This window comes from Mesoplodon mirus (genome assembly GCF_964341445.2).
Source record: "Mesoplodon mirus genome assembly, chromosome: 8".
In the NCBI taxonomy this organism is placed as follows: domain Eukaryota; kingdom Metazoa; phylum Chordata; class Mammalia; order Artiodactyla; family Ziphiidae; genus Mesoplodon; species Mesoplodon mirus.
Genome location: NC_138984.1, coordinates 85,679,270 through 85,706,830, shown reverse-complemented (window position 1 = coordinate 85,706,830; position 27,561 = coordinate 85,679,270). Strand labels below are relative to the sequence as shown.

The 27,561-nt window shown below is 35.7% G+C and overlaps 1 protein-coding gene across 1 annotated transcript in view; it reads left to right on the top strand.

Moving 5' to 3' along the window:
- The window catches only part of TLK1 (tousled like kinase 1), a 154,979-nt gene that overhangs the window by 117,553 nt on the left and 9,865 nt on the right, over positions 1–27,561 (top strand). The window contains exons 12-18 of the mRNA XM_082630335.1: positions 6,331–6,397; positions 17,798–17,895; positions 20,144–20,225; positions 24,268–24,359; positions 24,445–24,534; positions 24,694–24,863; positions 25,410–25,545. Coding sequence (XP_082486461.1) covers positions 6,331–6,397; positions 17,798–17,895; positions 20,144–20,225; positions 24,268–24,359; positions 24,445–24,534; positions 24,694–24,863; positions 25,410–25,545 — 735 coding nt within the window. The remainder of the gene's footprint in view (positions 1–6,330; positions 6,398–17,797; positions 17,896–20,143; positions 20,226–24,267; positions 24,360–24,444; positions 24,535–24,693; positions 24,864–25,409; positions 25,546–27,561) is intronic.

Here is a 27,561-nt window from a genome sequence, read left to right as displayed (position 1 = left end):
CAAAAGGTTGTCCAGCTACATCCTCCTTTTTAAGAGCAGCTTTGACCATGAATCTCAATTTTGGTGTATTTTGTACTCTGAATAAGATGAAAATTTCTTAAAACATTAAATCCTGGAGGGTTTTTTGGTTGAACATTTCTTCCCTTTGATTTACCTCTCTCTTCTTACATTTTAATATAAACAGTGAGAAGAAACCAGTCCACACCTTCAACACTGTATTTGGAAATTTCCTAAGTTCATTTCTTACATGTTTGGCTTTCTGCATAACTATAGGATACAGTTTTGCTAAGCTTTCTTTCATAATAACAAGGATTCCTCCAGTTTTCAGAACGTGTTTCTCATTTCCTTCTGAGTTCTCACCAGTGGCACCTCTACTATCTACTGACGGTCCATTCATGACAATTTAGGTGTTCTCTAAGGCTGTTTGTGTTTTCCGTACTGTGCTCCTCGTGGAATTCCTTGCATCCTCACTTGGCAGAGTTGTTAACATTCGTATTTCTGCTAATAGTCCATTCAATGCAGTCTAAGGTTATTTTTAAATCATGCTCCTCAAAATTCTCCTAGCCTCTTGCCCACTGCCCAATTCCAAAGCCACTTCCACATTTTCAGGTGTTTATTATCAGAACATCCCATTTCCAGGTACCAAGATCTGTAGTAGTTTCCTACTGCTGCTGTAACAAATTACCACAAATTCATTGAGTTCAAACGACACAAATTTATTATCTTACAGTTTTGGAGATCACAAATCCAAAATGGGTCTCCCTGGGCTAAAGTCGGGGTGTTGTCAGGGCTGTGTTACTCTAGAAGAGAACGCATTTTCTTGCTGTTTCCAGCTTCTAGAGGCCTTGCCCATATTGCTTGGTTTGTGATCCCCTTCCATCTGCAAGCCAGCAGTAGCAGTCAAGTCTTTTTCATGTTATGTCACTGTGATTCTGAGATGTCTGCCCTTCTCTTTGCATTCAAGGCCTCTTGTAATCACATCCCCAAAGGGTAATCCAGAGTAAATCCCTATTTCATTTATTTATTTATTTAAGATTTTTTTGATGTGGACCATTTTAAAAGTCTGTATTGAATTTGTTACAGTGCTGCTTCTGTTTTATGTTTTGGCTTTTTGGCCGCGAGGCATGTGGGATCTTAGCTCCCCGACCAGGGATTGAACCCACACCCCCTGCATTGGAATGTGAAGTCTTAACCACTGGACCACCAGGGAAGTCCCTAAATCCCTATTTTAAAGTCAGCTAATTAGCAACTTTAATTCCATCTGCTACTTTATTTTTTTTATTATTATTATTTTTTGCGGTACGCGGGCCTCTCACTGTTGTGGCCTCTCCCGTTGCGGAGCACAGGCTCTGGACGTGCAGGCTCAGTGGCCATGGCTCACGGACCTAGCTGCTCCGTGACATGTGGGATCTTCCCGGACCGGGGCACGAACCCGTGTCCCCTGCATCGGCAGGCGGACTCTCAACCACTGCGCTACGAGGGAAGCCCCCATCTGCTACTTTAATTCTCCTTTGTTGTGTAACTTAGCGTACTCACATGTCCAAGGATTAGGATGTGGACATCTTTATGGGGCCATTACTCTACACACCACACTGGCACTTGGTGTAAGTCGTTAGTTCTCAATTCAGTTTTTATTCTATTGTGAACATTGGGCTCTTCAGAGGCAGACTAGTTTTATCCTTCCCACACACCCCTGTTTCTTTTTCCCAGTGATACTTAAAAAAAAAAAATTTGAGGTGAAATTTGCATAACATACAAGTAGCCACTTAAAAGCATATACAGGGACTTCCCTGGTGGCGCAGTGGTAAAGAATCTGCCTGCCAATGCAGGGGACACGGGTTCAAGCCCTAGTCGGGGAAGATCCCACATGCTGCAGAGCAACTAAGCCCGTGCGCCATAAATATTGAGCCTGCACTCTAGAGCCTGTGTGCCACAACTACTGAGCCCGCGTGCCACAACTAGTCCGCATGCCCTAGAGCCTGTGCTCTGCAACAAGAGAAGCCACCGCAATGAGAAGCCCACGCACCGCAATGAAGAGTAACCCTCGCTCGCTGCAACTAGAGAAAGCCCGCACACAGCAACGAAGACCCAACACAGCCCCCCACCAAAAAAATAAATAAATTTATTTTTAAAAAAAGCATATACAGTTCAGTGGCATTTAGTGCATTCACAATGTTATGCAACCACAACCTCCCTTTAGTTTCAAAACATTTTATTCACCCAGAACACCTAATGCGCATTAATTAATCACTCCCCATGCCTCCCTCCCTACATCCTCCTGGTAACAAATAATCTGCTTTCTCTATGTTTGTTTTCTCTATGTCTGTTTGCTTCTTCTGGATACTTCATTAAAAAGAATCATACAGTATGTGTCTATCCTTATGGCAGTACCACACTCTTTCGATGAATATAACTTTGTTTTAATTTTTGAAATAGGAAGTGTAAGTCCTTTAACTTTTTCTTTTTCAATATTGTTTTGTCTGTTTGAGGACCCTTGCATTTCGATATGAATTTAAGAATCAGCTTTCCCATTTTAGTAAATGGGTGACGTGTATTTTGATCAGGATTACATTGGGTCTGTGGATCACTTTGGGGAGGATAGCCCTCTTAACAATAGTAAGTCTTCTAATTCATGAACACAGAAGTCCTTTCATTTAATTAGTATGCTTTCATTTCTTTAGCAATATTTTGTAGTTTTTAGTGTACAAGTCACTTCCTGAGTTAAATTTATTCCTACATATTTTATTCTTTTGGATTCTATTATAAATTGAATTGTATTCTTAATATCTTTTTTAGATTGTTCAATTGCTGGTGTATACAAACACATCTGATTTTTTTTTATAATTTTATTTATTTATTTATTGGGCTGTGTTGGGTCTTCATTGCTGCGCGTTGGCTTTTTCTAGTTGCGGCGAGCGGAGGCTACTCTCTGTTTCAGTGTGCAGGCTTCTCATTGTGGTGGCTTCTTTTGTTGCGGAGTACGGGCTCTAGGCATGTGGGCTTCAGTAGTTGTGGCACGCGGGCTCAGTAGTTGTGGCTTGGGGGCTCTAGAGCGCAGGCTCAGTAGTTGTGGCGCATGGGCTTAGTTGCTCTGCGGCATGTGGGATCTTCCCAGACCAGAGATCGAACCTGTGTCCCCTGCATTGGCAGGTGGATTCTTAACCACTGCACCACCAGGGAAGTCCCTAGGTTATTTTTAGATATCCATGATCGCAAAATGGTAAGAGTCACTGCCCAAGAAAGTCAGTAGTATTTAATATTTAATATTTAATTTAATAGTATTTAGACAGTATTTAATACTGTCTGTGAAATCTGCTTATTGATGCTTTAAAACCAAGCAGAGAGAAATTAATATATATATACATTTTTTTTTTTGCTGTTTATTTGAAGTTTTATAGTAGTAATAATCGAAATGAAGTAAGGAGATAGCAAAGTTCTGCTGCTGCTGAAAGTTACTGTTAACCTTTGGTGAGAATTGTATGTGTTTCATATTAGGATTAGACCTATAAAATAATGCTCTGAGGTCAAAGCTTTTGAAATCAATGAAGTATCACTATACTAAGTAAATTTAGGGAAGGGAGTATTTGTGTGCATTTGCTTTAGCTATAGGGATGTGGATGATTTATATTTGAACCACAGCACAAACATGTTAACAACTGGAACTAAATGCTAGTAAATAGCAAATATGTATTACATTATACTACAAGATTAACCAAACAGTATTCAACAAACTTAAGTCATCATGGAGTTAATTGACATTGATTTATTATTGACTCAGAAGAAAAGTAGCTATTGAAAACTACTACCAACTCAAGACAACAAAATATCTTCCCTCCAAATTGCAGAAATTCCCAGCCATCTGTGTGTGTAGTAGCTGTACAGTTTTGCATGATAGCCAAACTTCTTAGTAGAATACAGTATCAAAAATTTTAGGACGGGGCTTCCCTGGTGGTGTAGTGGTTGAGAGTCCGCCTGCCAATGCAGGGGACACGGGTTCGAGCCCTGGTCTGGGAGGATCCCACATGCCGCGGAGCAACTAGGCCTGTGAGCCACAACTACTGAGCCTGCGCGTCTGGAGCCTGTGCTCCGCAACAAGAGAGGCCGCGATAGTGAGAGGCCCGTGCACCGCGATGAAGAGTGGCCCCCGCTTGCCGCAGCCAGAGGAGGCCCTTGCACAGAAACGAAGACCCAACACAGCCATAAATAAATAAATTAATTAATAATTTAAAAAAAATTTTAGGAAACTAAATTAGTCATATGAGTTTTAATTTATGAATACTAAATTTAGCTATACTTTAACTCAGTAAAAACCAAAGTATAGAATTGTATTTTATTCCTGTATAGAAACAAACGGAATATTTACATATTTTTAAAAAATTAGTTCTGAGCCCATCCTGTGGTCTACCACTGGGCCTAAAACCATATTTTAAGAATAGGAAGTTATGATATTGTTATACAGGTGATTTCCATTGGTGGCATATATGCCAATCCAGAAGCTATTTGCCAAAATTCCTATGGCTTTACTTTACTGGGCTAGTTGAGATATTATCGGTTTTAGTTTCCAAACCTCATTTAAAAAAAATATCACCTTACCCCCTTCTTCTTTCATTCCATCTGCATGAATGTTTCACATTCACAATGCAACATTTAGTTCTCTGAATTTAAGCAGCCGCTGCAACTATACTGCTATATTCAGTAGAATAAAATCCAGTGGTTGTGTTAACCTAAGACTGGGTAGAGAGATTTAATTTTAAATGTTTATTTTTTCACTCTTAAGATATTTCTAATGGAATGCTAACTGAATTTCTTGGAGGTTTTTTATTGTTTCATTTGAATACCCTTTCTTTAGAATTAGTAAATTTAATTAGCATCTAGCTAAAGGGAAATACCGTTTATACTGAATGTTGCTGAGGGACCTGCACCAAGCGTAAATAAGTCATACTTGGGTTAGGAGCTTAACCAAATACACCCAGAACACGTAAGTAAACAAACAAGGGGAATGTGATAGATAAAAGCAATTTTTTCAGTATTGGTGTATGAAATGGAAGTTGTTTTGTTGTTTGTTTTTTTTTCTCTTCCTTTCACTTTAATGATACAGAATCATTTTTTCTTAGGAAATGTTATAATATGTATATGTCTTGTTATGGTTCTAAATACATTAGACTACAGTTGAACCCTGAACAACATGAGGGTTGGGGCTCCACCCCTCCCACAGTTGAAAACTGAGCACGTAACTTTACAGCTGGCCTCTGCAGTTCCGCATCCACAGATTCAGCCAGCTACAGATCATGTAGTACTGTAATAGGTATTTATTTTTTAAAATCTTAGTATAAGTGGACCTGCATGGTTCAAACCCTTGTTGTTCAAGGGTTAGCTGCAATTATTTTTCAAATTTATATAGGAATATTTGAAATTAATAGTAAAACAACCATAAAGTACTTTCAAGTCTTATGTCTGTTATATTTATTAATAATTTGGTGGTTTGACTATAGTTTTAGCATCCCTGTATCTCACTTATTCACTAGCACATGGAAGCAGAGAAGGGAAAAATGTCTTAGTTTCTTTCTTTTTTTAAACCAGTGCCCAAATTGGACTGATTCCCTTTGCAGTGATTTCCCAGTACTCTTAAAGTGAAATGAAATTCTTTCCTTGGTCTAAAGTCCATACAGAAGCTGCCCCCCTGCTTTACATCTTTTGCTGACAGCCTCTTTGACTATGTTCTGATACTTGCATTTTTTCCTCTTCTCATATATCAACCCGTTTCCATCTTAGTGTCTTTGTCCTTGCTTTAACCTATGTCTAGAACATACTCCCCTAGGTCCTTTTTGATATTTAGATCAAGATTACCTCCCTAAAACTCAGTGCAAGTTAGTGTAATACAGTCATTATCACACCACCCTTTCTAATTTTCTTCATAACACTTACTGTTATTTAGGATTATTTTATTTCTGGACTAAATTGTTTCTCTTCTGCTTTCTTACCCCCACTATGGAGTGTAAGTTCAAACCAGAGTGTAAGGAGAAACTGTCTTTTTCATTGTATCCTTAAGATCTAAATTCTAGAATATCACTTGATTCGTGGTACTCATTAAATAGTTGTTGAACTTACGAATCAGTCGGTTGTTCCATCTGTAAGTATTAGATGTATTCTGAAGAATACCTTCAATAAGATGTATTCTGAGGAATACTTTTGGCTTATGTATTTTGGGCTGAAAGTTGTCAACATTTTAGTATTTCCATATGATTAAATTTATCTTATTTTTTGTTGGTTGTTAATAAGAAATAATAAGTGTTAATCTTAATATCTAGAATTACAATTTCATTTTGACAGGTTGACTTTGGCAGAATATCATGAACAGGAAGAAATTTTCAAACTTAGACTAGGACATCTCAAAAAGGTATGTGAAACATATCCTGGATTTTTAGTTTACCAGAGGTTGTGGAAAGTTGTGTTATAAGTTTCTTATTGAAGAAGTCAAAACTTAAGAGAGAAAGCACCTAAATTAAAAACTTTGGACCAAAAAACAGGGGCATTAAAGTTGCATTTTTATGTTGAATATATTAAAATAACATTCCTTTACCTTGTGACAACTTACAGACATTTGAGATGCTGATGATACCATGTCCCTATAATGGAGGAATAATTCCTGGCCAGACCTCCAGGTTCTTACAATTACTCTGTTAAATGCTATCTTTTTGTTAAAAAATGCTTCATTTTTAAGATGAAATGTAAGATTCCATATTGTTTGTGTCCATTTCATAATAAATTGAAATAAGTATAAATTAATAACAAACTGCTTCTTTGGCTTAACTTTGAAGATATTGAATGCTCAATTAAATGTTTCAATTAAAATATGTACATTGGCAAATTTAGTAGAACCTGATCATCAGTAATAATATGAAGTGATATAATTTAGAAAAACATTGTTATATGTTATTAGTAAATTTTTATAATGTGTAGCTTTGTACTTGTTTGTAAACTCTGGAATTGTAATCAGTTCATTGTTTTTTAGTTCAAACCACTTCAAAGAAATAATAGAGTAGATTTTCCCCCTCAAAATGAAGTTACCGACAGATATAAAATTCTTTGCCTTTGATCCAATTTTTAAATTCTGCTTTCTGCTTGTCACGTTACTTACGTTTTTTTAATAGGCTGAATAATAGCTAAACCTGAGTTAGTGAACTAATTGAAGGTAGTATCTATGAAGTCATCTCCCTGGGGTAGGGTAAGGTAGGTCAGAGAAACCCATTCTTGCAGCAGCTACCATCTCACTATAGATGTTTTTGTTTTTGGAATGTTATCACCATGCTTCAGATCCCTGCCATTTAACTACAGGGAAAAGAAAAAAATTATGTTTTGTGTGTATATGTATATACACATATATATATATGTGTGTGTAATTTGTGTTAGTGTTCTTTACTATGTCATATCTGTCTATGCCCCTGCTCAGAAAAGTTTCAACCTAAACTACTTGAACAGTACATTCTAAAATGATTTATTCTGCTCTGTTTTGATTTTGTATTCTATTGTAATTATTGACATTTCTCTTGCTCTTTGGTATAAGCAGGCAACTTCAGTCTGTTTTGTATCTGATGGAGTTGTAATGGGACTATGGAAGGGAAGAGGGGATTTTGTAGTTCAGAATTAGTACAAGTATTTGTCTGCCCACCTAAGCTATTTTGATAATAAATTCATAGAGACCTGTGTTTGATGTCCCATATAAAGATTTATCAATTATTTTCTAACCAGCCTCTCATGATAATGGGATACTAAAGAATATAATTAACTGGAGGGTTATTATTTTCACATATAATAGTAAATTTCAAATTACTCTTTCTAATGATGAGATTTTATGAAAACTTATTATAAAATCTGAAATTATAAAGCAGTTAAATTAGGAATCAACTATTTGTATTACAAAAACGCTTAAAAGGATTCAGAGGAGGGTTTGTTTTTATTTTTGGTTGGTGGGTGGTTAGTTGATTTTAAAGCTTTCCTGGTACATTGAAAATATTTCATTTCTCTGAAACACTTCTATTTTGTAAGTGAGGTACATATACTTAAATGTCTAGATATTATATAAACAGTTGTAAGCTGTTGTAGATTACTACACCTTTTCTTCTAACCTCCATATTATCTTCTTTCCCAGTGTTTGACTTCTCCATTTTTTGTATTTACTCATTCTTTCTAATAATTGTCCCCTCCGTAATCTTTTTCCTATTTTATTTTTTTTCAGCTTTTATCAAATTTGCTGAGCAGTTTTAGATTTCTAACTTTATCTTCTTCTTAACCAATTTACAACATTACTTTTCTTTGATCTCCATCATGGAATATTTTGGGAGAGTGGATGAAATAATGCTGAAATATACTATCATGTCTTGAATTCTCACATTTTCTTCTGAAAGACTATTTTGGGTGAGGAGAATGAATGCATTATGAAGAAAGTGGCTAGTAGTACACACAGAGAACAAAATTGAGTAAGTAGTATCACCTTAGAGCACAAATAAATAGCAGTTGCCTGCTTACCACTGGGTATTAATTTTTGAGTCATACAATTTAAAAATAATAATCATTCAGTTACATGTGTTAAAAATAAGTTATTTGGCATTCTAAGGCACAGTTGAAAAGTAGGGCATTAAAAATAGGTCATTTTGTTTTCTAAAACACAGGTAGATTGGACACTTTTAACACATAGAGAGCAAGCTTGAGTTAAAAGAAAAGATGTTATCACCTCTATCTTAAGCCAACATGAACTATGCCCTGACATGTAACTATATAGCTTCTGCCATAGGCTGGATCTGATCTGTGAATATTTGGTGTCCATGTAACCTGCATAGGAATTAATCATGTGACCTACATCAGCTTAGGGTTTAGATATGGAGCCCAGCATACTCCTGCATTAGCAAAGGTGACTGTCACTCTCCCTTTAATAAAAACTCTTGAAGTTAAATGGAATTATTAGATTAAATTTGTTGACACCAAAGGAAAAAATGTCCATCATTGACAAAACCCATACCATTTGGACACAGGAGACTAGAAGGCCTATTTACTTTTTCTTGAGATAAATAATTTATGATGTGCATTGTATTTTATAAAGATAATCATAATAATTGAATAGAGAAGCTGAAATATGAGGAAGTATATTTACCATTGAATAAATCATAAAATTCACTTCATGTTCTATACTATTCTGTAGGGTTAGAAACATAATAAATCCAAATCCAATGAATCTGTTAGTGTGATAGAGTAACAAATGAGAGTTGAGCAGTAAGTCCATGGCTAAAATAAATACATATTTCTGGTAACCACCAAATAGTAAATGTAAACTTAAGAGCTTATTTTCTTTTGAAATTAGGAAAGTTATTATGCAGCATCATCTTTTTAATATAGCAAGGATTATTTAATATTTATTGTTTTAGTTATTAATCAGTTTGTGAAATTATTGCTCATTCACCAAAATTCACTTTATTTCCACACTGCCTAAGTCAGGCATGATTCAAATTCCCATTTCAGGAGAATTACATAATATTACATTTTATTCACTTTGAAGTTTTAACCATTCTAAAGTGAACATTAATGTTAAATTTGAATGCCAAGATCTTCTCTGTTTGCTTTGTCTAAATTAATACAGCTAGGAACTGGCAAAGCAAAAACTTGAACTTTTTCTCGCTGCTCTTTCTTTTTTTTTCCTCCTATTTCAGTGGCAGTACCCTTAGCTTTATTCCTACAATTCTCTAGTTGTAGATAAACAGCAAGTTGATCCTTTTGTATTCAGAAGAATTAATTCACTCGTAGCTTTCTCTGCATGTTTCTTAGAGTAGTGTGAATGTTTGCTCTTTTTTTTTTTTTTCCCAGAAACATGCTGTTTCATTTTCATTGCAGATAAAGGAGAGCAGTTAAGTTTTTCACATACACATACTTCTTTCTTTCTCTTATATATTACTTTCCTTGGGTATCCTGTTAGTGACTGTTCTATCAACTAGAATATTTCTTTATTATTAGCTGCTTCATTGTTTTTCATTCTAAGTTTATTTTTAAAGGTCAACAGGGAAAGCACCTTTTTTTGGTTAAAATGTGTAAATACACTCTAGTATAATTTTACCTTTTATAGAGCTAAAGATTTAATTGAATAGAACAGAAAAGAGCTATATAGTAAAGTATATGGAGACTGTACAAATTATTCCTAAAACTTATTAAAAAATAACTTTTTTGCTACTAGTAATGATGCACAGACTTCCTTAATTATCACTCATGAAAAGCTTGTAGTTGCGATGGGAATAATCTCCTGTCTGCAACAAGTTGTTCCTTTGAGGCCGAGCAGCTACCTCCCATGTAGAATCCCATCCCACCTGGGCCACGTGTGGGGTCTCTGGAGTTAAGGAAACTGATAAACCACATCCAGTTAGCTTTTATGGTTGATCCTGTTTTGATACCAGTCTTTGATACAGTCTAGTTATGGGACAGTCATTTATCTTTGTGATTTGAGGAGTTCTGCTAGGTTGTTGTTTGTATAGTTCAGATCTTTATTCTGGAATTGAAGAAAACTACGTGGATGTGCTTTCCAAGAATTGTTACTAAACTAACACAAACAACTTTTTAAAAAATCCCTGAAAAACCGTTTTCCTTGTAATAGTTGATCTCCGTAGTCATATTATCATTTAAAAGATACAAGTTACCAATCATAATATGCCAAAATAAAGAGGAAGTAAGAATTTTGAAAGTTATTGGGACCAATAACTATGTCATGCCACTGCTATTATTCAAGTCTGTGATGTGAACAGCATGTGGAGGTGTTGCTTCTTATTTTCTAGTCTTCGAATTTTTTTGTCTTCTGGATTTTAAATATTTGATTAGTTGGAGAGACTGCGTATAGAAGATTTGACATCTCAATATGGAATATTAGATAGTATTGTAGGGATTGGCTTTAATGTATGTGTTTTGGGGTGTGTGTGTGTGAGAGAGAGAGAGAGAGAGAAGCCCTGAATATAAGTGTCAGAAATTTTTATTGGAAAAACATAACCAACTTGTAACTGAAACAGGATTAGTCAAGAACCATCAGCACCAACACAAGTGTATCTTTGCAGACCGAAGGAATCAGCTAAACAATTACAGTCCTCTCAATCTCTACTAAAACAAAAACCGCATCCAACATGCCACCTGACACCATTTCTTTCTCTCTCTCTCCTTTGCTCCTTGCGATGTGGCATTCATCTCTCCTTGTGCCTCCGTTCTGAAGAGATAACAGTATAGCAACAACTCTGCCACTGAAATCCTGTTCTCTGACCGATTTTGGCACCTGCAAAGAGAAACAACCAGTAACAGGCAGCCGCAGCATCAGTATTAATCTTCCATGATGAAATCTTTACAGGTCAAGAACAAGCACACAGCTCTTTTCTCACTCCTTCACAGTGGACCATGCAACTAGTTGAAATGGAAGACAATGGATTGTCTGCAAGCCTTTTGAACAGTGGAGGATACAGGGCATTGGTTTTAGGTGAATTAACCCCCAAATATTCTTGAAGTTTGATATCTCCTTTGGTCTTTCTTTCTAGAATACCACTGTCATCTGATTTATCAAATCCTTATTATGACCACAAAGAATAAGTTTGCATATGTGGCATCTCGTCACTTTAGTTTCGAATAAAAATATGAAAGTACTTAATGCTAGAGGGATTAATCTCTAAAACTGTGTGTGCACCTTTATATTCAAGAAATTTTTCTCTCAGAGCCAACCACCTTGTACATTATGTTTCTCTAGAACATAACACAAGATGCTACTTGTGTAGGAAGTAGTTTTCAGTGGAAATCTAGTGAAAATGCATTATACTAGAAAAAGTCACCATTAAGCCTGTGAAGAATATTATGAGGTTCCTGACTTCTTGGCATGTGTGGGCAAGAAAAGTGCCAAGAAGAGTGTTGGAATTCTAAACTTGACATTTTGTGCTTAGTACTGCTTCCATTTAAAAATGAGTACTATCTGTGAAATCTGCCTGTGCTGAGAGAACATGGAACTAGCTGTAGATAGGAAAGCTCCCAGTGTATACTCTACTTCCTACTCATTGTAAACCTACAAACATACTCCTGGCTTTTTCCCCACCATTTATAATTATACGTCTTTACTTGGTAGTAGATGATTGTTCACTTACCAAAGTGAAAATTTAGCAGTAAAATGTGTTTTACTTCTGTAGTGTTTGATATTTATCCAGTTATATAGGCAATGGAATTTTTTAAATTTTGGAAAGAATCTTAGAAGTCATGTTAACCATTGGTTAGAGCAGGGTTTAATTTATTCAGGTTTGTAAGTTCAGTGTAGAGATCACTGTTTCACAAAAAAGAGAGAACAACTGCTTGGCCACTGGCCAAGAACTGTAACTCCATGCTGTTTATATGCATATGTACAGAGAGAGTCTAGAAGATTAGGTTCTTCTCATTATTGTGTAGAAAGTTAAATCTTTTCATACTTAAAAAAAATATGGAATCCATCAAAGTCCTGAAAAAAGGTTAAAAGGAGGCAGAAAGCTGGAGGAAAGTATAGTAGTAAGGCATTGTACCTGTATGTGCTAAGGCTTGGTGTCAGCACCTTGGCTAGTGTTTTTAACATCAAGGAGCTTCATCCCCCTAATACAGTAGCTGTGATTTCTTTTTCAGGAAGTGTACTAAATATTTAAAGTTTGCCAGAGAGTTGAACTGTTACATTTATTTGCTGTTGAGAAGATAGGGTTGGGCTTGTTTAAACAGAATGGGGGAACTGACAGAATCAAAACCTGTCCATTTTAACACTTATTCCCATTTAAGGGTTTTGATGTATATATTTATGCATTTGAAGAGAGATTAACGACCCCCCACCCCCCAAAGAAGGAAATGAAGTGCAGAGAGAGGAAAACATTAAGGTTCTAAAGTAATCGAGTTAAACACACCTGAGGGAGATGCAGTATGCTCCCCTCAGTAATATCCAGCTCAGTGATTGAGGGTGGGCATGGAGGGGGCATATATATAGTTAGGAAAGAAAACCTCCCTAGGAATTTCATAATATTTATCCCTTTTCCTCCTCCTACCCTACTCCTCAATCTATACAACCATACTCAAGCAAAAATAGGATTATGGGCAGTAGTTTCAAAACCCATCTCTGTACATTCAACGTGGTTTTCTTGTTCGTTGGTTCATATTTCCAATGGCTCATGTCTCTCATATCCATATTTAAGATATATTAAAGAATATAATGAAGAAAAATTTGAGGACATTTAATAAGGATAAATTTGAAGTTAATTGGTAAAAATTTTCTTCTTCTTTTTTTCTGCACTGCCCTTTCTGTTAGCCTTTAATAGTGCCTTTTGTTAATTTCACATTTCACTCTCCTGGTGATAAACTTTTAGAATGACATTATAAGTATTTAATGAAATTAAAACTTAATTTGAAGACTTTTGAGGGATTCGTATTGTTCATACTACTAAATGAATTTGGTGGTAAACTTGTTGAAACCTCGTTCTGAACTAGTTTTCCCAGACGGACTAATGCTGTTATGGTGCTGTTGAATATACTATTGTAAGTGATAAGCTTTTCTCTGCTTTCACCATCTTCATAATATACCACACAGAATTCTTCTACCAACCTTCATGGATTATAGGCAAGCTGAGAACGATATATCAGAAAATACTTTCTATCTTATCTTGGCTTTATAGAAAGTCTGCTCTTTGAAATTGAGGGTTTTTTTGTGGGGCTGACATGTAATATACATTAAAGATTTGCTAAAGAAGTTTAAACTAGGATGTTTAATTTTTTCAGGAAATCCATTAGTTTTACATGTGAAAATGCATTTTATAACTCTTTAAGCTTTATAGTTTAATGCCTACACACCCCCACTTTAAAAAATTACCATTAAAGGAAATGCTCAAAAATACCCCAAATCTGCCTAGCAGTTTCCATCTGGCATTTTACAGAGATACTACTGTTGCCGTAACGTAAGTTTAGCTTAGAATGTTAAGCCAAGAGGATACTAAGTTGCCAGAAAGGACTTTGATTACAAATAGAAAGCATTTCTATGCTAAATATCTGGTGAGGGACAAACTGGTTTTACCTTCCATATAAATTTTTAAGTTAAAAATTTTAGAAGGTGGTGTGTTTTGCAGGTTACTTAAATGATGAGGCAATATTGAGATCTGTTGTTGTATACTTGTCTAACCTGGGTTTTTTATATACTTAAGTAATTCAGAATATTAGATCTTATTTTAAAATACTGTTAAAATAGCTGTAGTGTGTACTGTTAAGGTCCATTGCTATATCTTTTTGTTTAAATGGAAAAGAGCCATGTCCTTTTATTGTATGTGATTACCAAACCTACTCTCTCTTTAATGGGATCTTCTTACTCATGTCCCTTCAACACCATAATTGTCTACAGAGACCAGTTCCCTTCCAGAGATGCTGTTTGTTTCTTCTTAGACCTTCTCTGCTTTAATTGCTTAGCTGGTGGATGACTTGAGGATTGAAACTTGGTATTCTTATTAAGCATGATCTAGCTGTCTGGATTGCCTCTCTTTTTTATTTTAATAATTTGGACTACCTTTGCCATGCGTTTCAGGATTCCATTCCATAATGATTCAGATCAGTTTTGAGCCCAGGTCTGCCTTGCTTCTCCTGAACCCTCTGAAAACGATTAATTCTGAGGATGGCCCAGAGGCTAATGTCAGTCTCAAGCAAGGAGAGCGTGGCCTACAGTATATAGATCTTTGGAAATGATCTGCAGTAAAGATAAGTTTAGTTGCTAAGACTACCATATTCTAGACTGTTGTACCTTGGGGCTAGACCAAAACTGGGCCTTGCCCCTTTCTGTAAGGAGAGGATACTAAGCAGTATTGCCTAGTGTTTGCCTAAACGTATGTGTATTAATCTGTTCAGGCTGCCATAACAAAATACCATAGACTGGACGGCTTAAAAAAGAGAAACTTATTTCTCACACTTTTAGAGGCTGGAAGTCTAAGATCAAGGTCCAGCAGGGTTTAGTTTCTGATGGGGGGCTCTCTTCCTCGTCTGTAGATGGCTGTCCTCTCAAGCCTTCACATGATTTTTTCTCTGTGCTCCCACAAAGAGATGGTGGGGTTGGAAGGAGAGATCTCTTTCTCTCTCTTCCTCCTCAAAAAGCCACTAATCCCATCATGAGGGCTCCACTCTCATGACCTAAGCTAGCTCTAATTACCTCACGAAGTCCCCTTCTCCAAATACTATCACATTGGGGTTTAGGGCTTAGACATACAAAATTTGGGAGGAACACAAACCTTCAATCCATAATAGCATGTATACTTTTTCTCAGTGGGATTTGAGAGAAGTTACTTAGAGTTATTGAATTATCTTTCCTCTAGAAGTGTGTCACTTTAAGGTCCAGGATATTGTGGAATAAATATTAAATTACAATATGGAAGATGTAAATATATTTCACTGATGACTATGGAGGATTTATGTCTATTTGCATATGACTTTGTTATAGTTCCTTCCCTTGACATGCCTCTTAAATACCTAGGATCCAGCTCTTTTTTTAAACTAGTGCTCTTGACATTTTGTTTCTTCCTGTAAACTTTACAATTCAAACTGAATGAAGCTTGCCTGTGCTTTTGTATTGTAAGATCTTATGGGGCATACTTGTCATGTTTTATAGAGGGTAAAAAGCTTGCTTAGCTGGCACAGACATTTTATTTTCTTTAGTAAGTATATTGTGATATTGATTACTGCCATTGTATAAACATCTGAAGATTACCAAAAATTATAAAACAAATGTAATTATGTGTCAACAATCTAGTTGAATATCATAATTATATATTTATGAGTTAATAAAATTTAATATCTATAAATTCATTTTTAAAATAGTATCCTCATACCACATTTTCAAACGAAAGCTGAAACAAGTATTTTTGCTGGTATTCTAATAGGCATTTCACTGTTTTATCAGATTATTTAAAATTATACCAACTTACTAAGTGTTTAGTAGCTTCCTACATGTATAAGAAATTAATGGCAGGTTTTAAGGCAGCAAACATTAGTAATCTGAAGAAAGAAAGTTACCACTTTCTGTGTTCTGTGGCATAAGTGAATTTGAATTTTTTCATACTCATGGGCACAGCTATATGGCCAGTTTCTTATTCTGCTTTATATAACTAAATGGAGAAAACTGAACTGTGGTTTGAATTTATTGTTCCAAAGCTTTTAAATCTATTCCCTCTCCTTATAATGAATCTTCAGCTATTTAATCCCCTGGGACATTATCTTACCTTTTTTCTTTTTTTCATTAAAATTAGAAATAGTTGTAACTGGAGCTACATTAAATGAGGAAATTTCAGAGAATTTAGTGTATCTGTTTTAGAAAACTCTTCCCAAAATTTTAGAAAAGTTCATCTTCACTTAAATATATTTATTTTTCTCTTTTTTTACTTAAATTTTATTTTGAAGGTTTCTATGTATCATCTGATGCCTAATTTACATTAAATATCTCTGCAACAAGTAGTGGTTGTTTCATTTTAAAATAACTGAAATAATCTTAAGGTCAGGTGGAATATGAACAGCATACTTAGATTTAGTTTTTTAATCTGTGAATGTTTGTTTTTTGTTTTTCTTTATGATACTTAGAATATTCCTTTCCGTTTATGATACTTAGAATATTCCTTTCAGTTTAAGCCTTAGATAAATGGGTAATAGACTTTATATCTCTATTATCTGCTTTACGATGAAATAATATTTATATTTTCAAAGTAAATTTCAGAACTGTTAATTTTTTGAGATAAAGGATTTAAAAAAAAATATCAGAAGATAAATCATTAAGAGACAGTGCTAAAAAAAAACCAAACAAATATTTAAATAACCTCTATTCCAGGTGGTATAGATTTATAACGGTAGTGGTACACATTTAGGCCAAGGCAATCTGGATTTGTTTACTTACTCAATAAATAGTTATTCAAAAATATTATAAAATTGGGCATTTGTAGAACTTTTTATTGAAATTTGGTATGTTCTTGTTTTTTAAGTAGTATTTAAATTTATATTGACAAATCAAGAGATATGTGTGTAATGGGTGATTTTATTTGTTTTGGTGTCTAATTTTTTTAAATGTTCTAAAAGTTGTATATTTTGAGACATGAAAAATATTTATCAAAATGTTTAGATTAAATGAATGTTAAAGTAAATTTCTTTAGGATTTGCCTAGGTCTGCTCTGATAACTAAGGATCTGCCACAGCTGGTCATAAAATTTTTGTTTTAAGAGTCTCTTTAAAATTGTAGTGGGATTTATCCAAAGTGAGTTGTCAGACTGTGTGTGTGTGTGTGTATTCCAAATGTTGTAAGGTCTCAGAATAATCAGTAGTTCTGTCTCTTACCTTTCTTCTTCTTTTAACTGTTGTGAAATATCTTCATTTCATTTGTTTTGTACTAGTAAATTATTCCCTGGTAAATTAAAATTTGGATGTACCAGAAATAAAACTTTCAGCTCATTTTGTGTTATAAGTCAGTTTCAGACTACCTTGCAGTCATTTTCAGTTTAGATGTTATAAAAATAGATTTCTTGTGGTACAGAATAAAAGTCAGCATCTCGTTAGGTATAAAGATTTTCATGTGGAGGATGGTTTCTTGAAATAGGCTTTTGCCTTATCTCTTTCTATCTTTCAGGCATTGAAAAGAGCACTCTGGTCTTTTAACTCAGTGGAACTTTATAATACACTATTCTTCCCATCACTGTAAAAAATTGGTGCATGAGTAAAAATATCTTTTTTATATCACAAATAAATTGAGCTTGTTATAGTCCCCTCTCTTCATTTTCAGGAAGAGGCAGAAATCCAGGCAGAACTTGAACGTTTGGAAAGAGTCAGAAATCTTCACATTCGAGAGCTCAAAAGAATAAATAATGAAGATAATTCACAGTAAGTCATTATTTGTATTTCACAGTTTTACATGATAAAAGTTTTTTTCCCTTTGGAGATCATAAACACAGTATTTCCTCGTTGGAGGGCTTCTCACCATAGACCTCAAGTCCTTCCCATGGCTGAGAAGGCCTCATTTGATCTGGTCTCTGGCCACCTCACCACCCCATCTCTCTCATCCTCCCCTCACTTATATGTCGTAGACACGCTGCCCCCCTCAAACATGTCTGACTCGTTCCCTCAAGGCCTTTGTGCTCACCATTTCCTCTTCCTGAAATGTTCCTCCTCTAAATATCTGAGTGGCTTACTCCTTATTTCACTCCCCGTGGTCATTAGAGAAGCCACCCTGTCTAAAACAGCAGTCCTTGCCTCACTCCATCCCCTATCTCAGTATCCTTGCCTTACTTTATTTTTTCTTAGCACTTATCACTATTTGGAATTACAAATTTCTTTTTCAGTTATTTTATCTGTTTCCTTTCACTCGAATGTAAGCTACATGAGAGCAGGGACTTAGTTTTGTTCTTGCTATATCCCCAGAACCTAGGTCAGTGCCTGGCATATGGTAGGCACAGAATAAATATTTGTTAACTAAATACCAAAGTTAATATTATAGTAGTGAGGAAAAAATTTTTTCAACCAAAGGGATTTCAGTAAGCCATGTATGTATCCAGCATTATGTAAAAACTGGAGAAGAAATAGAAAAGTAGTTTAAGTTATAGTCTCTATCCTTAATCCCTAATTATCAAAATGACATTAAACGCTAAAGGAATTCAAAGAATAGAAAATATATGTGGACTGGTGGGAACTTTATGAAGAATACAGAAATTAAGCAAGGCGTTAATTGGATTTAGTCAATGTAGAGGACAGGAAGGATGTCTTTTTACACTTTAAGACTTATGTAATTTAAATCTTCATGACCTAATACAAGTGTCAGAATTGGAAGTGGCCTACTTCTGCCGTGAAATACAAATATCTTGCTTAAAAGAAGGCCTATTTATGATCATCTCTGTATGAACACAATCATTCCAATGTGTAATGTCAATGAAATAGTATAGTTATATAATATCCTTAATTGTACCAGATGAAAATTCTGATAAAGCAGATGAGACAAAACTAATTTAAAATTGGCTCTTCTGAAAATTATGTCCAAACTTTTTTGTGGATATTACTTAATCCACTTGTTGAAAATTAAATAAATTGTTACAGCTTTACATTTTTCTTTTCTTTCTTTTTCTTCTTCTTTTGGCTGCGTGGCTTGTGGGATTTCAGTTCCCTGGCCAGGGATTGAACCTGGGTCATGGCAGTGAAAGTGCCAAGTCCTAACCACTGGACCACCAGGGAATTAATTCCCTACATTTTGCTTTAAAACTAACAGAAATCTCTTTTATTTATAAGTTCTTAGGAAAAGCTTAAATTATCAAAGCTGTGTTGATATTGAATAAAATATCATGTGTTTGCATCTGGAATTATAAAGCTATCATTGATTTTTTTTTTTCCTTAAATACCAAGAGTGTACATTTTGGAACCACATTTTTCTGCTAACCCTTGCCATGTATTAGCTGTTGACCTTGGACAAGTTACTTAACCTTTCTGTGCAGTAGTGCCCTCATCTGTAAAATAGAGGTAGTAGCAGGGCCTACTTCAAAGGGTTGGTTAAGAACCAGATGAGATAATACAGGTGAGTGCTTAATGTATAGCAGGTGCAATAAGCTTTAAATAGTAATAGCAGTATTCCCTGTGGTGGTTTTTTTTTTAAAGCATTTCTTTTTTGATTGGGAATTAAAATTTTATTTATAAAAGGCAAAGGCTGTAAAATTCCACCATGGATGAAAGCCAGCTTATACATATAATTATTTTTAATCATATGTCAATATTATAAAACTTGATTAACTGTAACTCCCAAAATAAAAGTATATTTTTTCAAGGGAAGTAATTCCTGCTGAATAGATACGGGATTTCATAAAGCTCTTAGTAATACAATAGTCGGTAGGTCTTTATCACAGTACTATAATTGGTCATTGAACCTGAATATTTGGCTATAAATGTTAAGCTTTGTGAACACCAGAGCGTTAAGATGGGTGATAGTCATGCAGCTAGAGAAGGAAAAGAAGTATGGAATGGAATTCAAACTTAGAAGAGTAGCTGAACAAGAAGTAGCTGGGAGTAGAGTAAGAGCTGACCTTGTTGTGGATGAAACCTTGTTGTGGGTGTTTTCATGTGCCTGAGTGTTTTTTCCCCCACCCTTAAGGTTCAAAGATCACCCAACGTTAAATGAAAGATATTTATTACTCCATCTGCTTGGTAGAGGTGGCTTTAGTGAAGTGTATAAGGTAATGTACATTTTTTTCCTGTTCTTCATACTAATACGACAAAGATATAGGAATATGTGGTTAAGAAGTACATTTCTTTTTATTGATTTTTTGACTGGTTTTATGTCCTCTCATTACAAAAAAGAGTCTGTGGTGGCTTACGCTGTCTTATCTCAAGAGTCTAAAAACTATCCTTGTGCCTTTGCAGTCCCTCTGATATTTGGTACCTGATTATCACTAGCCAGTCTGATACAAGTAATAACAGCCATTAGAATCAAGATAGGCAGGTAGCCATTTAATGTAGTACATTTATGGAAAGGTTGTATCCCTTAATTTAAACATGTGTCACAAGTCTTACATGTCCTGAATTTACCCTAATTTCTACCTATTTTAAGGCCAGTGTTTCTCAAATGTGTATTTATAAATGTAGAAATATTTACTCATCATGTTTAATGCTTTATACCTTACTTTTTTTCCACTTTATGTTATCTTTCTGCCCAACCTTTAAATATTGCAGTTCCTAAGGTCTCATCATTCTTGTTCTCCTTTTCAAATATATCCCCCTCCCATTCACTAAGTTATCACCTATTTGATTTCAGATACAGATGTATAGATACATAGCTATCTACCCCACACTTTCCTGCTGAGCCCATACCTGCTGGTTTATATGACTTAGTCTGTTCACCTCATGTGGATGCTTCATAAGCACTGCAAACTCACATCTGAAATAGAAGTTATCTCTTCTCCCAACCCCCCCTTTTTAACACTGCTCCCTACTTTAATACACAGCACTGCCATTTATCTGCCCAGTCCCTCAAGTGAAAAACATAAAAGCCATCCTTCAATTCACCTTGCCCTTAACTCCCTTCCCCCAACATAACCAGTCCCAGCTTAATGTCATTAAGCTCTCCTAAATCCAGCAATGACCCTTCTCCCTCTCTCTTAGCGCAGGGCCTCATTGTCTCTTGTTGCATTGCTACCCAAGTCGCCTAGCTGATCACCTTTTTTCTGGGCATTGAGTTTCTCCAGTTCATTTGTGTATGCTGCAGCTAGAGTGACCTTGTTATAAAATGCAGTCTGATCATCTCACTCCGCTGATTATAAGCCCCAGTGGCTTCCCATTTGCTCTTAGCATAAAGTCATATGAAGGTCATAGTCTCACCTTAAACTTCAATTCCTATAGAAGGCTTCCCTGTTAGTCTGCCTTTGATTAGCTCCTTGTAACACTTGGTGCTTCATTATGTATTGGTATAGTCAGTGATTAAGACCTTGGGTTCTGAAGCCAGACAGGCTGGGTTTGAATCCTGGCTAATTCTGACTGCTGTTTACTAACTGTATAAACTTGGGCTTATTGCTTACCATCCTCTGCCTGTCTTCACCTGGGAATGCTAATAGTACCTGCATTATAGGATCATTATAGTGATTAAACGAACCATCACAGGAAAATCACAAAGAACTTTGTTGCTGAGAAAATGTAAGCTCATTAGATTGTTATTAGAAATCCTGTCTGTTCAACGAGACAACCTGTATCCAGTTCTGACTCTGGGGCAAATTATGGGATTTAGATTCAGAGAACTTCATTTCTGATCTTGGTTCAACCATGAATTATTTTTTGTTTTGTTAACTTGGACGAGCATTAAGTGTCACCCATCGAGTGATCTGTGAGCTGTCTTCCAATTCCTATTTGTCTGATTCTAATGGTAGTTCATCCTCAGGCACTTAATGGTTGAGTAGTCTTACTCAGGCCACAAGGTAGAAAAGAAGGTCATAATGTTGATCACTGTGGATCTAAAAATCACCAAAAGTATAGTTAGCTAGCACTAGCTCCGCCTAGAAGTTGCCCGGCTTCTGAGCCTACTGATAGCTTTCATGACAGTCTTCTGCCACTGCCCAATAGTATTTCCATTGTCTTTAGCCCCATAGATAGGGTCTAAAAGGGACTTTTCTTTTGGAAGAAAAGGCTTCTGTAGAAATTAGAAAATGCAGGTTGTGGGTCCCTAATGACTTGAACCCTCATTACTGATTTAAATACTAATGATAGCCCCTCCGACCCCTTCAAGTCCTTTCATTGTTGCCAGGTCGCTTGGTAAACAAAGTAGCTGACTGTAAGTCAAAAAATTGACTCTCCTCTATACCAAGGTGGAAAGCATTGAATCAGTTGCTCAGTGATTACCATCTTAGCTTTATGGGAAGGTATACTTTACTCTCCTAATCTTGGGAGAAAGATGTGTCATATACAGTTATTATAATCAATATACACATATGATAACTTTATTAGTACTTAGAATTTTATTTTCTCCTATTTTTTTTACTATGATTGCCTTTGAGTTTTATAAAAGCTTTTTTGCTTTCTCTCACATGAACTTGTTTTATTTTTATTCTTTTCTATTATATTTCTTAAAACTTAACTTTTAATAGTATAATGAGCTAATGTTTATTGGATATTTATTATGAATCATATATTATTCTGAACATTATATGTTTCACCCCATTTAGTCAACAACCCAAACTTTATGAGACTGAGGCTATTAGAGAGGGTATTAAGCACAAAGTCATGCAGCTAATAAGTTCATCTGACTCCAAAGTGAATATTCTTAATTACTGCATCCTATATTATTTCTGATCTCATGCTTTTATAATTTCGTGACAAGCAGTTTACCCCTACTGCTTATTTTAAGGTTAAATTGATAGAGGGAGTGAGAACTAGGAACCTTCTTCCTAATAAATATGTAAGCTTTTAGTGTTTTCTTAAGGGAGTGCTTTTGTGTAAAAGTCACAGTTGAACCTAAATTATTAAATTCCTCTTTAGTGATATTCATTGTTTTTAAAAAAACATTTATAAGTCACCTGAAGCCTTAAAATATTGATCATTATTTATTTAAGAAATAGTCTGGTCATTTGAACAAACCAGTATAAAACCTTTTTTGAGCCCAGATTAAGGAAATATTGCTGATAGAGTTAGGTGTGATAATTACATATGGTTAATGGTTATGGTCATGTTTAAACAGTTCCATAATAAAAGTTTAGAATTTTTTTTAAAACAGTTGGGAAATTGTTAGGAACTTGTTAATTTTCAAATAAGGGGTTGGGGGAAAGGTGGAGTTGCTAGGAAAGGATACAGGAACCCACCAAAAAAGTATTAAAGCCGCCTGTTTTCCTGGCCACTTACTGCTACTACCAGTATAGAGAAGAACGTCTATATTAAAAACAGATAGCTTGGGACTTCCCTGGTGGCGCAATGGTTAAGGATACACCTGCCAGTGCAAGGGACACGTGTTTGATCCCTGGTCCGGGAAGATCCCACATGCCGCAGAGCAACTAAGCCCGTGCACCACAACTACTGAGCCCATGCACCGCAACTACTGAAGCCTGCGTGCCACAACTTCTGAGCCCATGTGCTACAACTACTGAAGTCCTCGCATCTAGAGCCCGTGCTCTGCAACAAGAGAAGCCTACGCACTGCAACGAAGAGTAGACCCCACTTGCCTCAACTAGGGAAAGGCCGTGTGCAGCAACAAAGACCCAATGCAGCCAAAAAAAAAAAAAAAACCCAGAGAGCTTTATTGTTTTATCTTTTTTTTTTTTTTCTTTTTGCAGTATGCGGGCCTCTCACTGTTGTGGCCTCTCCCGTTGCGGAGCACAGGCTCCGGACGCGCAGGCCCAGCGGCCATGGCTCACGGGCCCAGCCGCTCCGCGGCATATGGGATCCTCCCAGACCGGGGCACGAACCCGTATCCCCTGCATCGGCAGGCGGACTCTCAACCACTGCGCCACCAGGGAGGCCCTATTGTTTTATCTTGATTCAATATATTGGCACTTACAAAACTTGAACGTGAAAATTCACATTAAGGTTTTCTCTGATTTAGCACCATGGAATTTGTATCTTGTTTCTGATAATAAATGTGCCACTGAACTGTGTATAACTTTAGCAGAGATGACTACCAAAAATCGTAATGTGTATTCTCATTCCACATTATTGCAAAAATTATCACTCAAAAAAAAAAAAATCTCTTCACTATTCAGTTGGTCTTTGGTCCAAACTCTTCTATTCCTTGAATCCTAGGCTTTTGACCTTTATGAACAAAGATATGCTGCTGTGAAGATCCATCAGCTTAATAAAAGCTGGAGGGATGAGAAGAAGGAAAACTACCACAAGTAAATATTAATTCTTTATGATTTTTATCAATTTTGAAAATATATTTAATCGTCATGGAGAATTAATATATTCTCTTTCTCGTAGACATGCCTGCAGAGAGTATAGAATACACAAAGAACTGGATCACCCCAGAATAGTTAAACTCTATGATTATTTCTCCTTGGATACAGATACGTAAGTGAATATAAAAGGATTTATTTTTTAAGAAAAGACATGTTGGCTTTTGCTTCCCCTATTCCATAGTGATGATATAAATACTCTTCATTTGTCCATTGTGATTCTGAATTATTGGATAATATTTTATGTCTGATTTTTTTCTCTTCTCCATTGTAGGTTTTGTACAGTGTTAGAATACTGTGAAGGCAATGACTTGGATTTCTATCTGAAGCAACATAAATTAATGTCAGAGAAAGAAGCTAGGTCTATTGTAATGCAGATTGTAAATGCACTAAGATATCTCAATGAAATCAAACCCCCTATTATACATTATGATCTTAAACCAGGTAATTAATAAAATTTTTGTCTAAATAATTTAAGCTTTAAAGAGTGTAAGTTTTAAAAGTCATACTTACTAAGTTACCTGAAAATATGCTTTTTGGCTTAGTTTTTAAAAGTCAGTGGAGGGCTTCCCTGGTGGCGCAGTGGTTGAGAGTCCGCCTGCCGATGCAGGGGACACGGGTTCGTGCCCCGGTCCGGGAAGATCCCACATGCCGCGGAGTGGCTGGGCCCGTGAGCCATGGCCGCTGAGCCTGCGCGTCCAGAGCCTGTGCTCCGCAGCGGGAGAGGCCACAACAGTGAGAGAGGCCCGTGTACCGCAAAAAAAAAAAAAAAAAAAAGTCAGTGGAATACTAGTGGTAGTATCTGAAGTGTTTTTAAAATGTATATCACTACATTTTAAAACTATATTTTAAATGTATATTTTAATTATATTAAAATTTTTACATATGTATGTTAAGTGTATTATTTATTTCCCAAAAGTCCAGCTTTAGTAGTAAAGATAATGTTTTTCATTTATGTATCATTAAATGAACTTTATACTTTGTTCTTAGGAAACATCCTTCTGGTAGATGGAACAGCATGTGGAGAAATCAAAATTACTGATTTTGGTCTGTCCAAGATTATGGATGATGACAGCTATGGTGTAGATGGAATGGATCTAACTTCCCAAGGGGCAGGCACTTACTGGTAAGTGTATTATTAAAAACACCAAAATTATCTAGATTAGTGCCCAGTCTTTTTAATGAGAGTTTATTTTCGCATAACTTTGAGATTACTGTGGTGTGATGAGAGTACTGATATGAAGTCTCTGAGTTGAGAGACTACTGTCATCAGTCCTGTTTTCTCACCTGGTCTTACCTGTAACTATCAGCAAACCGGAGGAAGAACAACTTGGCATCAGCAAGTGACCAGCTAGTTCCCTACCAGCCAGAAACTCCTAACACGGAGAATTTGTGAATCTTGTTCTGTAATGTTGGAGTGATGTTTATCATGAGTAATGATACTTAATATCATATCTTAGCTATTAAAAGCAATAACTAATAAGCATTAAGCCCTCTCTGTAGAGGTTTTGTGGTTACAGTTTTTGTTTAAAGATGGATGTTTTGTCGATAATGAATGAAAGTGAAATTTGGTACAATCTTGGTCTTCGGCCTTAATGCTCAAAAATCTTTTTAATAACTTCATACATATAGATGTAAATCTAGATAGAACCATAGATTCACTGATATGAGTCTAAATGAATGTCATTCCCTTCAGAGTTACCTACGTGTTGACAAAAATTACTTCAGTGTGAATTTTCAAACTTAGTATCAAATTTGCCAAAGTGGAGAACATAGACTATAAAATTTCAAAACAAATATAGTTTTCAGAATAAATTAGTTTAGCAAAAGGAGTGAAATCTTAAATGGAAGGGAGATACTACTCAGCGTCACTGAGCAGGATGGTGACTACAAACATAAATGTAACATTGGAGTTTTTAGAACAATCTTCACATAGCCTGGGCAATAATAACCAATTCTATAAAATGCCACAGGTTTGTATGGACTTGACTTTTCAGAGTAAGGATTGGTCATGTTCCATGTATTCATTTAAAACCAGTTTAGAGTTTCAAATTATGCTTGTGGCATTTTTTAGGAATATAAGATAATGTATCATAATTTTCTTTCAGTATATATTCTTTAAAAATCTATCATTCAAACTAGTAACTCCTTAAAAGTCAGTACCCTCAGTCAGTAGTCTTTGGACTTCTTTATTTTAGCAACAAGGCTCCTTTTTTCACCACAAAATCTTAGAATCCTAATAAAACCAACAAAAATAAGGCTTCTTGGTAGAACCCTGTATTCTGTGGCAGACAGCTTGAAAACCATGTTCTAAGTAATAGATCATCCTTCCTCTGCAGAGGCTCCCACCATACTGTTTCCCTCTCACTCTGGCTTCCCTAGTGTAGGGCAGGGCAAGGAAATTTCCCCCTGACAGATGGGCATGAGACAGGGAAGCTTATGTTTTAGGGTGCTGTGCTGGAAGAAGATATAGTCATGGCATTTCCATGTTAGGAACCTGGAATATATATACTTCTTATAGAAACAGCTTTCCCCAAAATGGTTAGTTTTTTATTCATATACAAACTTTTAGAATATAGGTATGTAGTGCTTTTACACATCATCCCCAGAAGCTTAAACTATTTGTCAGTATCGCTTAGAAGAAAATGAGTTTTGCTTCTCCCTTCCTCTTGGGTTTCAAATGCAAGCATCCACTAAATCCTGCTGGTCATTTTCCCCGAGTAGCTTTGGTATCTATTCCTACACTTCCTCTCCTTTCTTATACCCTTTTACCTTGAGAGACGGTATAGCACAGTGTTTAAGAGTCATTCTTGTTTCGGTTACACACATAAACCTACAGAAAATATATGCTTTTATTCATAAAACAAATCTGGCTTTTTACTTGATTTGGAGGGTAGGAAAGGATTTACATCACAAATAAGTTATTGGTCACCTGTGAACGTTCTGCTGAAATTTAAACGATTTTAGCATAGTGAGTATAAAACTTAAAAAAAAAGAGGAGCTTTCCATTTAGCTGTATTATTCCTTTTCAGGACTTTGTAGTTTATCTAAATTTTTGAAGTGTGAGATGCTTTGCATTCTGATGGAGCTTTTTATCGATACTTATAACCTAAGGTTATAAGTAAAAATTTATTTTTACTTA